At 42.1% G+C, this 16,291-nt stretch overlaps 1 protein-coding gene across 1 annotated transcript in view; it reads right to left on the reverse strand.

Annotated features, from left to right (window-relative positions):
* GABRR3 (gamma-aminobutyric acid type A receptor subunit rho3) overlaps positions 1-14,451 on the reverse strand; it is a 38,511-nt gene extending 24,060 nt beyond the window's left edge. The window contains exons 1-3 of the mRNA XM_058661273.1: positions 14,339-14,451; positions 6,788-6,855; positions 2,494-2,717 (exon numbers count right to left, since the gene is read on the reverse strand). Coding sequence (XP_058517256.1) covers positions 2,494-2,717; positions 6,788-6,855; positions 14,339-14,435 — 389 coding nt within the window. The 5' untranslated portion in view covers positions 14,436-14,451. The remainder of the gene's footprint in view (positions 1-2,493; positions 2,718-6,787; positions 6,856-14,338) is intronic.
* Positions 14,452-16,291: the final 1,840 nt, after the last annotated feature.

The following is a 16,291-nucleotide window of genomic DNA, read 5'->3' on the forward strand; positions in this document are numbered from 1 at the left end:
CACATATTTGCAGCCAACAAATTTTTGACAGACAATAAGAATATAATTTGGAAAAAGAAAAGTCTGTTTAATGAACAGTGCTGGGAAAACTACATATCCATATGCAAAGGACTGAAACTTGACATCTACCTCTAAACTCTAAATAAAAATCATATTAAAATGGATCCAAATATTAAATGTAAGTCCAGAAACTATGAAAGTACTGGAAGAAAACTGGAAAGATGCTTCAGGGTATTGGTTTGGCAGAGACTGTTTCTGGATATCATTCCCAAAGCACAGGTAACCCAACAAAAAGATGAGCAATGGAATTTATTAAATTAGAAACCTATACAGCCCAGAAAACAATCAATACAACAAACAACATACAGAATTAAAGAAAATATTGGCAGAATACTATCTGGACAAGGGAATGACTTACAGACTATATGAGAAATTCAATCAACTCAACAGAACAAAAGACATATAAGATGATTTAGAAATGAGGTGATTTACAGATGAGGTGACTTACCAGTGAGGAAATGAATGGGGATGTCACTATGATAAATGCCTATCTCCATTCATCTCCTCATTTATAAGTCGTCTCATTTTTAAATCACATGACATGTTTTTTGCTCTGCAGCTAATGCACAGGAGGCAGCAGGTGATGACAGTCAAGGTAATAGTGTCCTTGCCACCCAAAGGGAAAGCCCAGCTTGATTTCCAGGCTCCAGGTTATGGCAGCTATTTGCAGAGTTCTCCAGTGGATAGAAGCTCTCTGTCTCTGTCTCTCTGCTATTTAAATAAAATAGATGAATAAAAGTTGTTGAGTGGCTTGAGTACACAATTCCAAAAAGAGGTTATACAACTTGTCACCAGGTGTATGACAAAATATTTAATATCACTAATTATCAGGAAAGTGCTACTCGAGCTACAATGAGCTGTCATTTCACCTTGGTTATAACGATTATTACTAAAAATACATAAATTAAAAATGCTGGTTAGGGTGGAAAGGGGAAATAACACATGCTGTGGTTGGGAATGCAGATTATGCAAATTAGTACAGCCATTATAAAAATCAGTATGGAGGTTATTCAAAAAATTAGGAACGTGTCTACTGTATTATCCTGCCATGCCGAAGGAAAGGAAATCAGTATGAGGAAGTCACTTTTGTACTCATTAATTTATTACAGCAGTATTGAAAACACCCAAGATATGGAATCAACCAAGGTGTCCCTCCATGGATCCACAAAGTAACTGTATTATATTCACACATGAAACAGTATTTAACCATAAATTTGATCATTTGCTGCAAATTGGATCGAATTAAATGACTCCATATTAAGTGAGATAAACAAAGCATGGGAGACACATATTGCATGTTCTTTCCTTTATGTGGATGTTAAAGAGTTGATATCGGCAGCGTGGCCTAGCAGCTAAAGTCCTTGCCTTGAACACGCCCCGGGATCCTATAGGGGCGCCGGTTCTAATCCCAGCAGCTGCACTTCCCATCCAGCTCCCTGCTTGTGGCCTGGCAAAGCAGTCGAGGACGGCCCAAAGCTTTGGGACCCTGGACCCTCGTGGGAGACCCGGAAGAGGTTCCTGGTTCCCGGCTTTGGATTGGCGCGCACCGGCCTGTTGCGGCTCACTTGGGGAGTGAAACATCGGACGGAAGATCTTCCTCTCTGTCTCTCCTCCTCTCTGTACATCTGGCTTTCCAATAATAATAAATCTTTTTTTTAAAAAAGAGTTGATATCAAACAGAGAATAGAATGGTGGTTACTAGGTCCTGGGAAGGATGTAGGGGATAGGATAGAGAGTGGACATTTAACAGATTAGTTGTGTAGACAGATATGAATAACTTCTCCTGTTCTGCAACACAACAGGTTAGCCATGATTGACAACAATTAAGTATTGCAAAATGGGTAGTAGGAAGGATTTTTAATGTCCTTAACTTAAAGAAATAATAAATACCTGAGATGACTTGCCAATTATCCCCATATGATCATTATACATTGTACGTATATATTGAAGCCACATTTTATCCCATACAATTGCATAATTACTGTGTGTCAACTAAGAATAAAAATGTATTTTAAAATTAGGGAGTTGTTATAGCACAGTGTTAGAATAACTGTCTTAAATTAAAAAAGAAAAGCTAATTAGCAGTAACTTGGATGATGATTATAACTTACAAGAGAAAATGAGAGCTAAGAAAATTATTCAACAAACTCCAAATTCCAAAATTGCTTGCTTGAGTGCCACAGCAAAGCTGTATCACTTCAGTCAGGTGTCTGATTTTAAGAATTTCTACTTATCCAGTTAATACCTTCTTAGGTTAGAATAGGAAATTATTATTTGAAAACCTGAATTTTGAAGCCAGGTAAAATCGCATTGTTCATCTGTGTTTGAACCTCCAGCATCATGCACAGTCAAGCAGTATTACGGATTTCTTCAGTTTTGGGGGTAGGCAACTGCTGTCCAAAGAAACCAGAGGTGACAGACGGCCCTCCTTACCTGAGACTGAAGAGGACATTTCCATCAGGGTGCACTCGCAGCATGAAGTTCTCCATAGTTGTATCATGGATAAAGGATCTTTTAGAATGCACAAAAAAGATATCAGGCACCCAAATCTTTTTGATTAGTCTGTGATCAAAAGTCATGCTTTTGTTTGTTGTACTGGGAAAGGAGAGCCTCTCATCTTTCCAGTAATGCCTGAGATAAAAAGTCATTGTGAAGTCCTAAGCAGAAAGAAAAAGAGACAAGTCAAAGCCAGTAGTGAGATGACCACTTCAATGCCATTAGTGGTAGCGCCAACGGACATGGGTGTCAATAACCTAAGAGTTAGTAGTTTTTTAGTATTGCACTTTCACGTAGATTTAGTATAGAGCTAGTGATTTTGGATTTTGAATTCTTCACTCTCATAGACTCTGGTGAGTGTTGAGATTCTCTTGGAGCTACTGAGGGTTCAGGTTGGAAAAGGGAATTCAGGTTATACCAGGCGGCATGGAGGTAATTCGCCTAGACCTCTCTGAAGAAATTGATCTGAAATGCTATCATTTGATGGACTGCTTTTTATTGTGATTTAAAAAAAAATCTTTCCAAATATTCAGCTTTAAAACATATTTTATTTTCCTGATTTTGTATTAGTTTTGTTAAAGAAGATCACTTAAGTTGAAGAATCTAGAGTCCTACAAAAATCTGAGTACAGTAATTATTGGATCTATTCATAGAAAACAAGTTATCAGAGTTTCTGGGACAGAGAGTGAGCCTCCTCAGCTAGAAAGACATCATGAAACGGTGTTTCTCAATGTTTAGCATGTGAAAAAAATCACACACAATGTATGTGTAAGGTTTTTCAAAATGGCATATATCTCAGAATTTAGAGTGAATTGCAATTGCTAAGGATGGAGGAATGACCCACAAAAATCTATATAATCAAATAAACAATCTTGTCTATAATTTAAGTTTCATTTGGTTTTTAGATGTCACTTTGAATATTTTGATTGTTTTAACAAACTCTCCTAGCTTCATCTGAGTTATTGGGTATGGAAAAGGACCATGTTTCTTTTTCAAAATTCTTTACTTCTATCTTTTATTTCCCAACAGTAATCATTGAGTTAATGCATTTATAATAGAACTTTGGAATTTATCATGCAAAGGATATATTTCAGCAAACTACAAGTAAGTCACTAATTAATTGTGAGCCAGTTTGTTTTTCCTGGGCTCAGAATAAAGGCACATTGTATTATTGCTCAGGCTTAATCTGGGAGCATTACCTATGTAAAACTTTGGATTAGGATAGGGTCAAATAAATAAATGATTCATTCATCTACATAGCATTACTCTGTAGGGAACTGTGTGGGTTACCATATGGATTGTCTTAACAAGCATGTGTTTATAATTAGATGCTCAGTCTGATCTGAAGGTCACTGGGCAGGTTTGAGTTTATGAAGTCCAAGAGCAGACATGGCTGTGTGTCAGTGATAGATCAATGTAACCACCAGCTGGTACTATTACGACAAGCTGGCTGAAGAGCATGCTGGGAGCAGAGCAAGGCAAACAGTGAGTGCAAGTGAATTCAGGTCGGAACATAGAGGGCCAGCAGATAATAATGAGGAGCAAACAAAGTCAACACAAAGGGCAGATCACAGCTGATTAAAAAGCACTTCCACCAGGAGCCCATCTTAGCTTGATCTGAGAGCAAATAGGAAGGCCGATGGCACTCAGGGTAGGCAGATGAAGTCTAATTTTGGGTGCTGAAGAGCAGAGTCCTTGAGAATTTTAGATGCAGCCTGGGTCATTCACAGATGTCTTGGATTTTAAGCCAGGAAAAGGAAACAGGCGCTTCTTCTAGCAGCGGCAATAGATGAAGGAATATTAGGAAAAATTGCCTTGGAGTAAGAAAGTGTCAAAATTTTCCTGCTCAGTCCTTCTCTTTGTGATCAGGATGTCAAAGTGAAGGAAGTTTCATTTAAGGCTTATATTGAACTGAAATAAATATTGGATTAGGTAATGATTAGGACTAGCAGGATAACTGGCCGGGGAGTTTATAGACTGAAATAAGGCATAATGGGTCACAGAAGATTTGGTTTAGATCTTTCTGAAATGTTTGTGTCTTGAATTGTTTATTCAGTTAATGTTTCAGAACAATCACTATAAATACAAATATTACTTCAATATACACAGGAAATACTATTTGCTCTATTAATTTACATTTCTAGACCCTGCTCCCCTAGAGATTTTAATTTTTTCTCATTCTTTTTGTATTTTTATCTTCAATTCTGATAATTGCACATTATTAAATATGAGACGCAGATTTCAAAACTTTGTTCTATTAAACTCACTGTGTATGACACAATTTAATTATCAAAATATTTTTATTACAAAATATATCTAAAAGCAAATGAATATTTTGCAAAGACACAAAAAGAAAAAAATTGCATAGAAGGGAATGAAGGCCAAGGATTGGCAAATGAAAAATGTCCATTAAATGAATAGCTTGGAAAAACAACTAACTAAACCCTTCAGATGGAAATTGAGTTTGAAAAGAAAGTGGTTTAACTATTCCCCATTCAGGTACAGGTACTCCTGAGTTTTACTAAACAAGAACAACAAAAAACTCAAGCTGCTTTATTTGAAGTAGAGAATGAGGGACAATAGGCATCTGGATAAAAGTTGCAATCATGTAGGACTCCAGGGACCAGGTGAGTAATTTTAACCAAGACAGCAGGCTGCAAAGCGAAAAGCAAGGCACAGCTTCCAGGACAAACTTGTTAAGGCACAGGCCCACACTCAAGGACTGAAAAATTAGGCTGTGGGTGGCGGTGTGCATGATGGTGGTGACCAAAATCAAAATTCAAACCAGATGCAAAATGGAAACCATATCAAACTACATCCATCAGCTACTTGTATGAAGTGTGTACTTCTTAGGGTCCTTGCCATGAACACTTGGAAGTGACATAGTATTGACAGGAAACAAGCAGTGGCAAATGTTTTGCACTGTAGTTAAAACACTTCCTGGGACACTTGTGTTACATATGAAGAGTTTGCATGTGAGTTCTGTTTCCATCTTCCTGAAATTGTGCATCGCATGTGGCAGCAGCTGATGGCCCCAATCCCTTGGTTCCTTACTCTCCATGTGGGAGACAAGGATTGGGGTCCTGCCTTTTAGGTGTTGGGGGAATTTGGAGAATAAACAAATAGGTAGAGACCTCTCTTTATCTTTCTGCCTTTTGAATGAACAAGAAAAAAACTACAAAACAAAACCAAAAAATGCATCTAAAGGGGGTAATGGAAAAGCACAATTGAGGAGAATGAAATAATATGGAAAGAGCGGATCAAATACAAAAATAATAATGACATAATAACAAGGAAATGGGTGCTGAACATTCAAAAGTATAAAGATATAATTTATATAATAAACTCACTGCAGAGGAGGAGATCAAAAGGAAATACATTTAGAAACAAACACATATAGGTGTTTGTGCATGTAAGTTGGCTATGGTATTAACTGATCTTTCTTAGAACAAACTCTGGAAAATCACAGAAAATTACTTAAGTGAGAAATTATTTAAAGGAGAAATTATGCAGACAAGGAAATTGATTCTCAACTAGGACTAGAGGAAATAAAGTGGGAAGTAGTCAAACATAAAAATAGCATAATGCTAAACTAAGCTAAGGGAGGGGGAAAGGATGGAAAAACAAGGAATGCAAAATGACAGAAGACAGCTTAAAAGGAAGGCTGAAAACACAACAACTGAACAGTATCAACTCTCAGTACCTCGTGAGTAATATTTTGAAAATACAAATGTTTGGTTGCAAAATACAACAATCATAGTGTCTTCACAAAATATAAGGAAAGACACAAAACCTTCGTAAAGCTTTGGTCTCACGGATTTAAAAAAACCTTTTGCTCTCTGCTACTCCTTGACAGATAAACAAAATTAATGTCAGCCAAAACATTTGGAAGCAGTCAGGCAAGCCTGATACGATGATTTCTCCCGCTAGGGATAAGGATTCACAGTTGTGATTTCCTATTGCAATACATTGCGATCATCCTTAGAGTTGTTCCCAGTTCACCTTGCACAGGTTATTTAGAGGGAAAAGAGTAGGTAAGGAATCCACATTGCAATCAAGGGCAGAGAAGGGAAGAGTGAAAAGCAACCACAGCTCTATATTATTTAGCAAATCAGGAAAGATAATTAAAAGGATTTATTAAAATAACAGTGATTTTGACATTGCCGAATTTCCATCCTTTCAGAAAAAAAACAAAACAAAACAGAAAAAGGTATGCCTAAAGGAAGCTTACCATGTTAACCTCTGAAATGCTGTCAATGCTTTCAACCTGGACGTCTATGCCTACTGCTACCGGGGAACCTTCGGAAGAAGAACAGATAATTGGCTGAGAAATGCATTACAATTATTTTAGAAAGCAGAGAAATATTTCAAAGCAGAGGAAGGTCAGCATTCATAGGTTTCAACGAATAATTTTTCATGTTTTTTTAACAGCAAACATTTCCATTATGTATTGAATCAGTTAATGTGCATTCAATTATAACAACAAAGGCACATGTATAATAAATGTTATTCCAATAATGATAAGTCATGTAGTTGGGAACAGGTCAGTGTTTTTCTTCTAGATTATGGAAGCTTTATTTCAGTTTCTTTTTAAGTTTTCTTGTGTAGCTTGTAGTGACAAAAAGGAATAATGCTTGGAACATGCAAAATTATATATCCTATGCCATCACCTTAGAATTAGGGCGTATCAGAGAGCTCTTGACCCTGGACAATGTCAGAACCTTTTCTCTCTGGCAAAACAAACAAACAAACAAACAAATAAGCAAATAAAACAACGCCTCCCTTCCTGCAGTGGTTGACAGACTGGAAGAATGAAGACGACAGTGCAGGCAGGGCTGCCCCCAGACACCAGAGCCAGAAGTGTCCCTTTCCTGATTGCCAACTTCCACAAGCCGCATTTGGGGCATAGCAAACATTCTTAGAAAAGTGTCTGATGGGGCTTGCACTGTGGTGCAGTGGGTGATGCCACCAGCTGCAGCGCCAGCATCACATATGGGCTCTGGTTTGAGTAGCAGCTGCTCCACTTCCTATCTAGCTCTCTGCTAATGTGCCTGGGAAAGCAGTGGAGGATGACCCAACTGCCGGGACCTCTAGAGCCTTGTGAGAACCCAGCAGATCTGGGCTCCTGGCTTTGACCTGGCACATTCTGGCCTTTGCAGCCAATTGAGGATTGAACTAATGGACAGGAGATGTCTCTTTCTTTTTCTTTTTCTGTCTCTCTCTTTTTCTTCCTTCTGTGACTATGACTTTCAAATAAGCAATAAGTCTTTATTTTTAAAGGGGGGATATGAGAATGAATTGAAAGAGTACATTGGAGCAATTTCATAATGAAAGTCACTGAGACTGGTGTCACGCTGGGTCTCCCTGCATCAAGCCCACAGGGCCTGAAAAACCTAAACAACACAGAAGGCTTAGCGTGGACTGACACATTATCTCCTAGCGACTCCTGACAAGGGATTCGGCACCCTCTGTGTATGCTCATAATTTCACCGTTTGGTTTTGTGCATGATGAACATACGTTAAAATAACACACACTTCAGCATAGTCTTCATGTGTTTGTTCTCATAAAGAGCCTTTCTCAATGAAACGTCATTATCAACAGAGACTTTCAACCGTTTCCACAAAAAGTATGAATATTGTCCAAGTGGATTCCAGCTGATTCTTCCACTTTTGCTTCTGGAATTTAGCAGGGTGAGGCCTGGAAACTTCTTCTCTAAGCTAAATAATGCCTGCAAACTTAGTTCCATACCTATTATGTGATTTAGCTGTATATAACATCTCTAGGCTTAGTATTCTCATCCATTAAAATCAGAGTAGTAACACTCACCTTGGAGACGCAATTGAGAAGCAGATGTAATATAACCACTGAACTTAACTGGTGCTTCACAAGTAGAACAAAATAAATGCCACTACTACTGCAATGAAACAAGAATGCAAACCTGCTTTTAGGAATACAAGCCACTATTTCAATTCTGCTCTCAAATATTTTCTCTTCATTTAGGAGGGGAAAAAAGGTTCAGTATTTTTCAGCACTTATTTTTGGCAAAACCAGAGGAAAAATTGGATGTGAGAACACAACATTTGAAAGTATATTCTGTCTCAGGAACTTGCCCCTACGGCCCACGCACCCTGCTGAGGGCATTGGAGCCCCAGGGATGCTGGATGGTTGGTCTGAGAGCTTGGGATGCAGCACCCACTCTTCTGCCTCAGTAATGCTGTGCGTGTGAAGGTGTCTTCTGCTTTCCAGGACTGTGTTCCCCCGGGATGCTGTCTCTCTTCTGCTTCCTTTGAGCTCTGTGACCAAGTGGGCTGGTCCAGCAATCCATCCTGTGCTGTGGCATTCTTGAGTTCAGAATAGGATTGAGGCGCAAGAAAAGGCAAGGCAGGATCCTAGGACTTCTGAGCTGGACAGGAGCTCTGTCACCCATGAGGTGCATTGCAGACCTCACAGGATTTGCAGTCACACACAACCTGAGTCAGAGCCAAACTTCTGAAGATTTCTAGTTCCTCCTACCTTGGTTTGCTAAATTGCGAAACCAAGGAAATAAACGTGATAGCTACCTTCTAGCAGTACTGTGAGATCATGTGCGTGACTGTAAGTTTAGTCCTTAGCCTAACCCCACTCATACAGCTTAATAACTTATTACCTACCTGCTCAGTAAAATAGCAAAAACAATTATTTGATAAAACTCTCATGCATCAGATATATAAAGCATTTAAATAAGAGTCAAAATGAAATAAACAGGTTCCCCCTCTTGGGTCACTACTACTGCGGGAGGGCATGAAAACTAGGACGGGGGCTGGGGTGGCTAGAAGGAGAGGCACTCAGCAATATCCGTGAGGGCTGGATAGTTGAGTTGGTTGGAGGGAACTAAGCTTCAATGCCCATTGACAGGTACTGGAGCCAAATGGGAAGCGGGACAGACTGGACTAGTCTGCTATGCATACTGGCAGGCCAGGGTGGGGGGTGGGCCTGGTGGGGGTTATTGTGTGTCGCCCCGGCTGGGCTGCAGCTCCCACTGGTTGATGAAAGAGTCGAGTGTGTGCTGGGCAGAACCAGGCTGGACTGTAACACCCTTGGTTCCAGTGCAAGTCGGGACTGAGAGCGGTGCCAGCCCAGCGATTGCAACCACCAACTGATTGTGGCGATGGACTGTGCCGGGCCCGGTGCTTGCTGGAACATGCGGGAATCTGATCTGGGAATACCTCAAAGTTTCTTTGGTGATCTCCCCAATCGAAGTGCTGGACTCAGAGCCCTGGCTAGGAGAGGACGGAGGACGGAACAGGTCAATCAACCATCTCAGCTAAACGTTGGGCAGCGAAATACTGGGCAAAGGAAGACTCTGTGATGGACTGTGACAATCAGTGGCTTCTTCAATGACCTAATGGAGCTGGGAGGGATGTGACTGGCAGCGATCCATAACTGGAGGACTATTAAGACCACTTGGGGCCCAGCGGCATGGCCTAGCGGCTAAAGTCCTTGCCTTGAACGCCCCGGGATCCCATATGGGCGCCGGTTCTAATCCCGGCAGCTCCACTTCCCATCCAGCTCCCTGCTTGTGGCCTGGGAAAGCAGTCCAGGACGGCCCAATGCATTGGGACCCTGCACCCGCGTGGGAGACCCGGAAGAGGTTCCTGGTTCCCGGCTTCGGATCGGCGCGCATCGGCCTGTTGTGGCTCACTTGGGGAGTGAAACATCGGATGGAAGATCTTCCTCTCTGTCTCTCCTCCTCTTTGTATATCCGGCTTTCCAATAATAATAATAAATCTTTAAAAAAAAAAAAAGACCACTTGAGCAAGTATCTCAGAGCATGCCCCACATCCGGGACTTTGGGTGGGTGGGAGACTGGGTGGGGATTCTCCCTCAATATCCCCCTTCACCTCAGATACATAAATAGTATAATAAAAATATATATTAAAAAATGAAATAAACATTGACCTTTATAATTAGGTTGCTAATCAGTAAGTGGGCTTAGCACACACATTCATAATCCTTCTTGTGTACATAAAGGTATTTGCGCACAGACTGGAATGATGAGGGTTAAGTTTGAGTTGTATGTTTTATTGGTCTAGAACACTGGGAATTACAATACATACTATCTCCCGTGCTCATTATTACCGCCGAAGTGGGTAGAGCTGGCTTCAGCTCGATTTGACAGATGAGGAAACTCAAATTCAGTGAGGTTACAACGCTCACTGCTACTCAAAGCCAGCTCAGGCTAGTACTGCAGCCAGACACGTCTGCTCCCCAGGGCAGTGCTCTGCCTGGACCAGCAGAGCCAGTTCAGCTTGTATCACTTCAGCTTTTGTCTGGACGCTGAAGAAACAAAGAAATGATCTTCTATAAGACTGAAACAAAGTCTTCAGTTACGGGAGATGTGATGGGTAGGGGAAACAAAAAAAGAAAATGAGCAGAAATTTACAGCCTAAGTTAAACAAAAAGCTCCCCTAAATTTATATCCTCTTATTTCCACATATGAGCCAATTAATCTTCTAATGCTTTAGAAAAGTAAAAACCAAACCAAACCAAAAAACAAACAAAAAATCCACTGCAGCAGCAGCTGGTTTTAATGTTAAAGCTAATTAGGAAAACACATTACTGCGAGAGAAGTGCTGAAGTTACATTTAGCTCAAGAGGAAAAAATTACAGGAATGTGTTGGTGTGTGAACCCACGAAGGTCTGACTTTTAGATTCTCAGCCTGCCTTCCCCCAGGATGGTGGCCCCGAGGCAGCAGGGAAAGGGGTCGTTTGTAAGAAACGGTTCTGACCAGGACAGCCTAAAGAAAGGGTGTTTCACAGAGTGACCAGATTAACATTTTTGACTGAATTTGTGGATTTTTCTGTCTGGACACATAGGCCATTTGGTCACTATTTAGTCCCAGTGCATGGCTGTCAGAAAAATGTCTTAATTGTGAGATGATCTGCCATCTGCCACTAAGTAGCACATTTCAACTGCATTTTTAATAACCCCACAAGATAGCCTCAGGAAAGATAAATTCTGAAATGCGCTCTCACAGGGTCAGGCCTAGTGCTTGGGACCTGGCTTTAGACGTCTGCATCTCAAAGCTGGCTGCCTGGGTTGGAGTCCTGGCTCTGGCTCCAGGTCCAGCATCTGGGCCCTGGGAGGCAGGTTACGATGCCCCAAGCAGGAGAAACCCAGGTGGAGTTTCTGGCTTCTGGTTTCTGTGTTGGCCCAGCTGCTGTGGGCTTTTGAAAAGGGAACCAGCTAGGTGGAAGATCTCTCCTTTAAAAACAAATAAATCAACATGTAAAATTTACATTTTCACTTGGCAAAAATCGCAATAGGCATCTCTAATAAATCAAGCAAAGTGAAAACATGAGACCAATTTTCTGGTTTTGCGCGGAGTGATTTAGAGGCTGAGGAATGAAGACAGAAGATTTCAAGAGACAACAAAAGGGCGGGCTCTCGGGGCTGGCAGCAGGCTCCCCCAGCGGGTTACTGAGTGCGCCCAGCCTTCCTGCAGGTTTGATTCGGAATCCCGGGGAGGGAGCCTGCTGGCCGGGGGATGCTCACGCTGCACTCCGCAGGCTGCTGCTCCACACTCACGGACATTCATTTTTCTCTTCATCTTTCTAGCCTTCAACGGCTCAAAATAATCACCATAAAAGCCCTTACCTCTAGGACAGGAATTCACTTAATTGACGAACCTAACCTGACAAGAATTACGGCAGCTTCTGGAATTGGTGTTGAAAAGTGTACCTCACGTTTAGCTTCCAACCGGGCCCGAGCCACCAGGTGCGTCATTCTCGAGAGACTGGCGCCCTCTAGTGTCTGAGAAGACTAATCGCGGGGCAACTTATAGAAGCCGGTACCTGTAAATGGTGGGAATTTACAAAAAGCAGACACAGGTGATGGATGTCCAAACTAGGAACAAATTAGATAAGGACTCAAGAGTATTTAGCAGAAAAAGGAAGGTACAACAGAGGTTGTGAGTAAAGAAAGAATGGTAGGGAGATAATCTCACAAGGAAATGCAACGGACCTATTTCTGAGCTTGATTAGTTTCAGTGCCTCTAAAATGCTAACTCCTAAATCCAGTGAGTGTGAGAAAGGCTTTGCGAAAACAATCGCAGCAGGATCTAATCTGATGTTGATAAAGTAGTGCAGGGATTCTCAAAACAGGGTTCTCAGAGCCCAGAGCCCCAGCACCAGGTGCTTGGCCCAGCACCACTTGCCTCCCGGGGACCTTGGTTGCTGCAACCGGGGACAGAGCCAGCACCAATCTCACCTAGGAAAGTTCCAAGAAATACAAATTGTTGGTTTCACTCAGACTGGGGAACCGGAAACACTGGAGGTGCAACCTGGTTCTCAGTGTCCTGAGGGCCTCCAGCTGGTTCTGATGCTGGTCACTCACCAAACCCACACTTTTTTCTTCCCTGTTTTCAAGGTTTTATTTAAACACAATGTGCACCCAAGCTGGCTACTCCTTTTCTTCACTGTGCAGCCTGACACTGGGGTTGGTGACTTGGGTGGCCAGCTGGGCTGCTCTTTTCCCGATGGCTTTGCCATGGTGAGCACTCCCCGCGTAGTAAGATTTGTTGCACGTGAGCAGCGCCTCCAGCTCCGTGACATTGTGCACCAGGAACTAAAGCCACACTCTTGGAACTGCAACCCACTATTCTCCAGGAAATTAAACAAAATTGTGATCAAATAATCCAACGCTCAACAGCTGCCTGAGCCACGGTTTTATTTTACCTGTTAAGATGTTTGTTCTCTGTGGAAGGTCTGTTGCGCTTGCCTTGGCGGTAACCTCACGCAGGTGTACAGGGTCTCCCGCCCTGAACTCTTGGAGCCCTGGTTACTTATCAGAGGTATGCAGTACCGATTCTGCTGTATGTAGGGGACACTATTTCACACCCTCACCCACATTCCTCTCATCTGCACGTCTCTAGGCTTCTGACAAGTACTCAGTTCGGGGCTTGTGGGAGCGGGAAGCTTTGGGTGCACGGAAAGAAGTCAACACGGAACGAGCAGTAGGCCAGAGGACTCGGTTTAGCCGGATGATTCCACCATACGGCTTCAGTGATGCAACTATGCCAGCTAAGGCGTGGGGCAGGGCTTTGTCCCAGCTGAGCACCTCTCTAAGGCCTCCTTCCGCCTTCCTTCTCTGCCATTGCATCTTGCTTCCACCACTTACCCGTCATGGTCTTGGGCACATTTAAGCCCCCGCAGCCCTAGTTTCCACATTGTGGTGCTCAGGGACATTTATAATGTCTGTTTCATAGGGTTATTGTGGAGCTTCGGTGAGAATATTGCACTGAAAGCTTAGCCTAATGTCTAGTACTTCCTTTCAATCAATTTTAGTTGATAAAAAAAGGATAAAAAACAAAACAAAATGCCACAGAACTGTTTCATGGGGAACCAAGGCGTTTCACACACCAGTTCTTTCAAATCAGGCATTCCAGTTGCAGGTCATGTCCAGTCACATCATGTAATCCCACCGACAGGTGTAGGTAAAGCAATAGTTTGGATATAGGAGGATGTATCTGCTTCCTGTTTTTTGAACACATACATGTATGATACCCTTATCATTAGAATTATAATTTTATTATATAATCATAACTAGAATAGTAGGAAAATGAGGTTTTTTAAAAGTCATTTTAAAATGATAAAATTGATCAATGATTCTTACTCGAGATGCTTCTAGTTTTTTTTTTTTAAATGACCGAGCCTGTACTCTAGTCTTAGTTGCTTCCCCTTTTCAAGTGCACTCTGGCAGCACAGTGGATTCTGCCGTGAGCTCTGCAACACAACACTCACCTCCAAATCCAGGTCTGATGGCAAAGTCATGGTCATTTATGTGGAGCAGTTGCTGTTGTTTCGGGGGCCAGGCTTTGGTACTGTCATCTCTCCACATTCTAGTGTCTTCTCTGCTGCCCCCCAAAGGGAAAAAATACTTTTGAGATATACATGCTTCTAGATATTTTGACTTAGGTTTGTCATCTGTGGTTAGCATTGCTTTTTCTGAAAGAAATACGGAAGAGCTTATTTTTTCAGTTCATTATCAAACCAAAGGCCTGCTTACTTTTGCTCCCAATTAAATAACAGGAGAGCAGGAAAGGTAATTCACAGTTTGGAGCAGTTTAAATGGCAAATTGTGTGTAGATTTAATGCACGGATGGGCAATGTTTCTCAAAACATGACTTTTCAACCTGGGCTATCCCAATTGCCTCGGTGCAATTAGTCAAATATCAGATTCCTGGCGCTCCATTCCAGATGAACTGCATTAGCACCCAAGGAAGCAAGGTTTGGGAGTCTGCATTTCACCAAGGTGCTGAAGTGAATCTTGGAGTCACTGCAGCAAACACTGAAAAAACTACCCCGGCCCTCCCGCCCCGGAAACTGTCAACTGGCGACAGAGGTGTCGGAACCATGGGAGCAGGCTCAAGTGGCGGGCAGGATGGCTGCAGGGTTTCTGAAATGTAAGGGTTAGCAAGGTCAGGCAGTGAAGTAGGCGGGCTCTGTGTTCACCCACAGGGCCAAGGCCATCCTCTGTCAGTGTCCTGGGCTGGGAACAAAGTCCTGTCTTTACCTAGACCTTCACCTTGGGCAAGCTGCAGGACATCCTGTGACACTCCCACCCAGGGATACGGAAGCTGTGGCAGCCGAGTGTCTGGAAGCACACAGTTCCTTTGTGAGTGACAGGACCTTCTTCAGCTCCTTACAGAAAAACGTGCCTGTCCCTACTTCCAACCCTGTCCCCATGGTCAGCAGCTGTGGTAGCATCAGACTCTGGGGGTCCACTAGGGGAACTCTAGTCTGTGTTAGTAAATCTCTCCTGTGGATGTTAACCTAAAAGCTGAAGATGGTAGATTTTTAACTCAACGAAATGATATTGATGGCGACGAATGTCAGATCCTAAAGAAATATATGCTGCTTTATCAGGCCCTAAGAGCATCCACGGTGGGCTTTCAATAGGGAGGTTTGCCTGTGTGTGTGTGGGTGTATAATATATACGTATGTAAACATGTATATAAATAGTAAATTTGGAAGAACTCTCCTTTGAGTAGAGTAGTAACTTCGATCTTAAAAATGTTAAGCCAACATATCCTGTGAATAATTGAACACAGAACTTTTTGCTAAGAAGCTAGTATTAAGTAAAAAAAAAAAAAAAAAAGCCAAGAAGCTGGAATGAACTATTTACTAAAAAATAATAGTGGCTAGTTTTTACTAAAAGCCTACTGCATTTGCAGCTCCAAGCCAGATGTCTTGTAAATCTCATCTTTGGCATGCCTCCCAAGCTGGTTTCCTGGGCCCTGTGCCCAGATTTTCTGATTCAACAGATTTGGGATATGGAAATTTGCATTCAAAAGATTTTTTTTTTCTCAGAAGACTAATAGGCCTAGGAAATAGTAGACATGTAATTAAAGCTAGCTGCTTGTTATTTTAAGAAAAATGGAAATGTAACTTTAGCTGGAAATTCGTGAAATTTTGTGAACTGGTTTGGTAGTAACATTTACGAAAACGACCAAGTTTTAAGTGAGCCATCTGTCTGCGGAGCGCTGAGCCTGGATCCCAAGGACACAACACGGAGCCTGCTGGCATGGGCGCCGTCGCCAGTGCTCAGTGGCACGTGCCCTGTTCTTGCCCGAGAGCTCTTCTGATACTCAGCAAGATGTTCCGCACCTGTGGTTGTCTTTTTGCGTGTCATCTATTCCCCAGTAGTTGTTGATTTTAGTCCCTCGAATGTTTTTTTCAAAAGTTGCCTTCTGC

This window comes from Ochotona princeps, chromosome 3 (assembly GCF_030435755.1).
Source record: "Ochotona princeps isolate mOchPri1 chromosome 3, mOchPri1.hap1, whole genome shotgun sequence".
Classification (NCBI taxonomy): Eukaryota; Metazoa; Chordata; class Mammalia; order Lagomorpha; family Ochotonidae; genus Ochotona; species Ochotona princeps.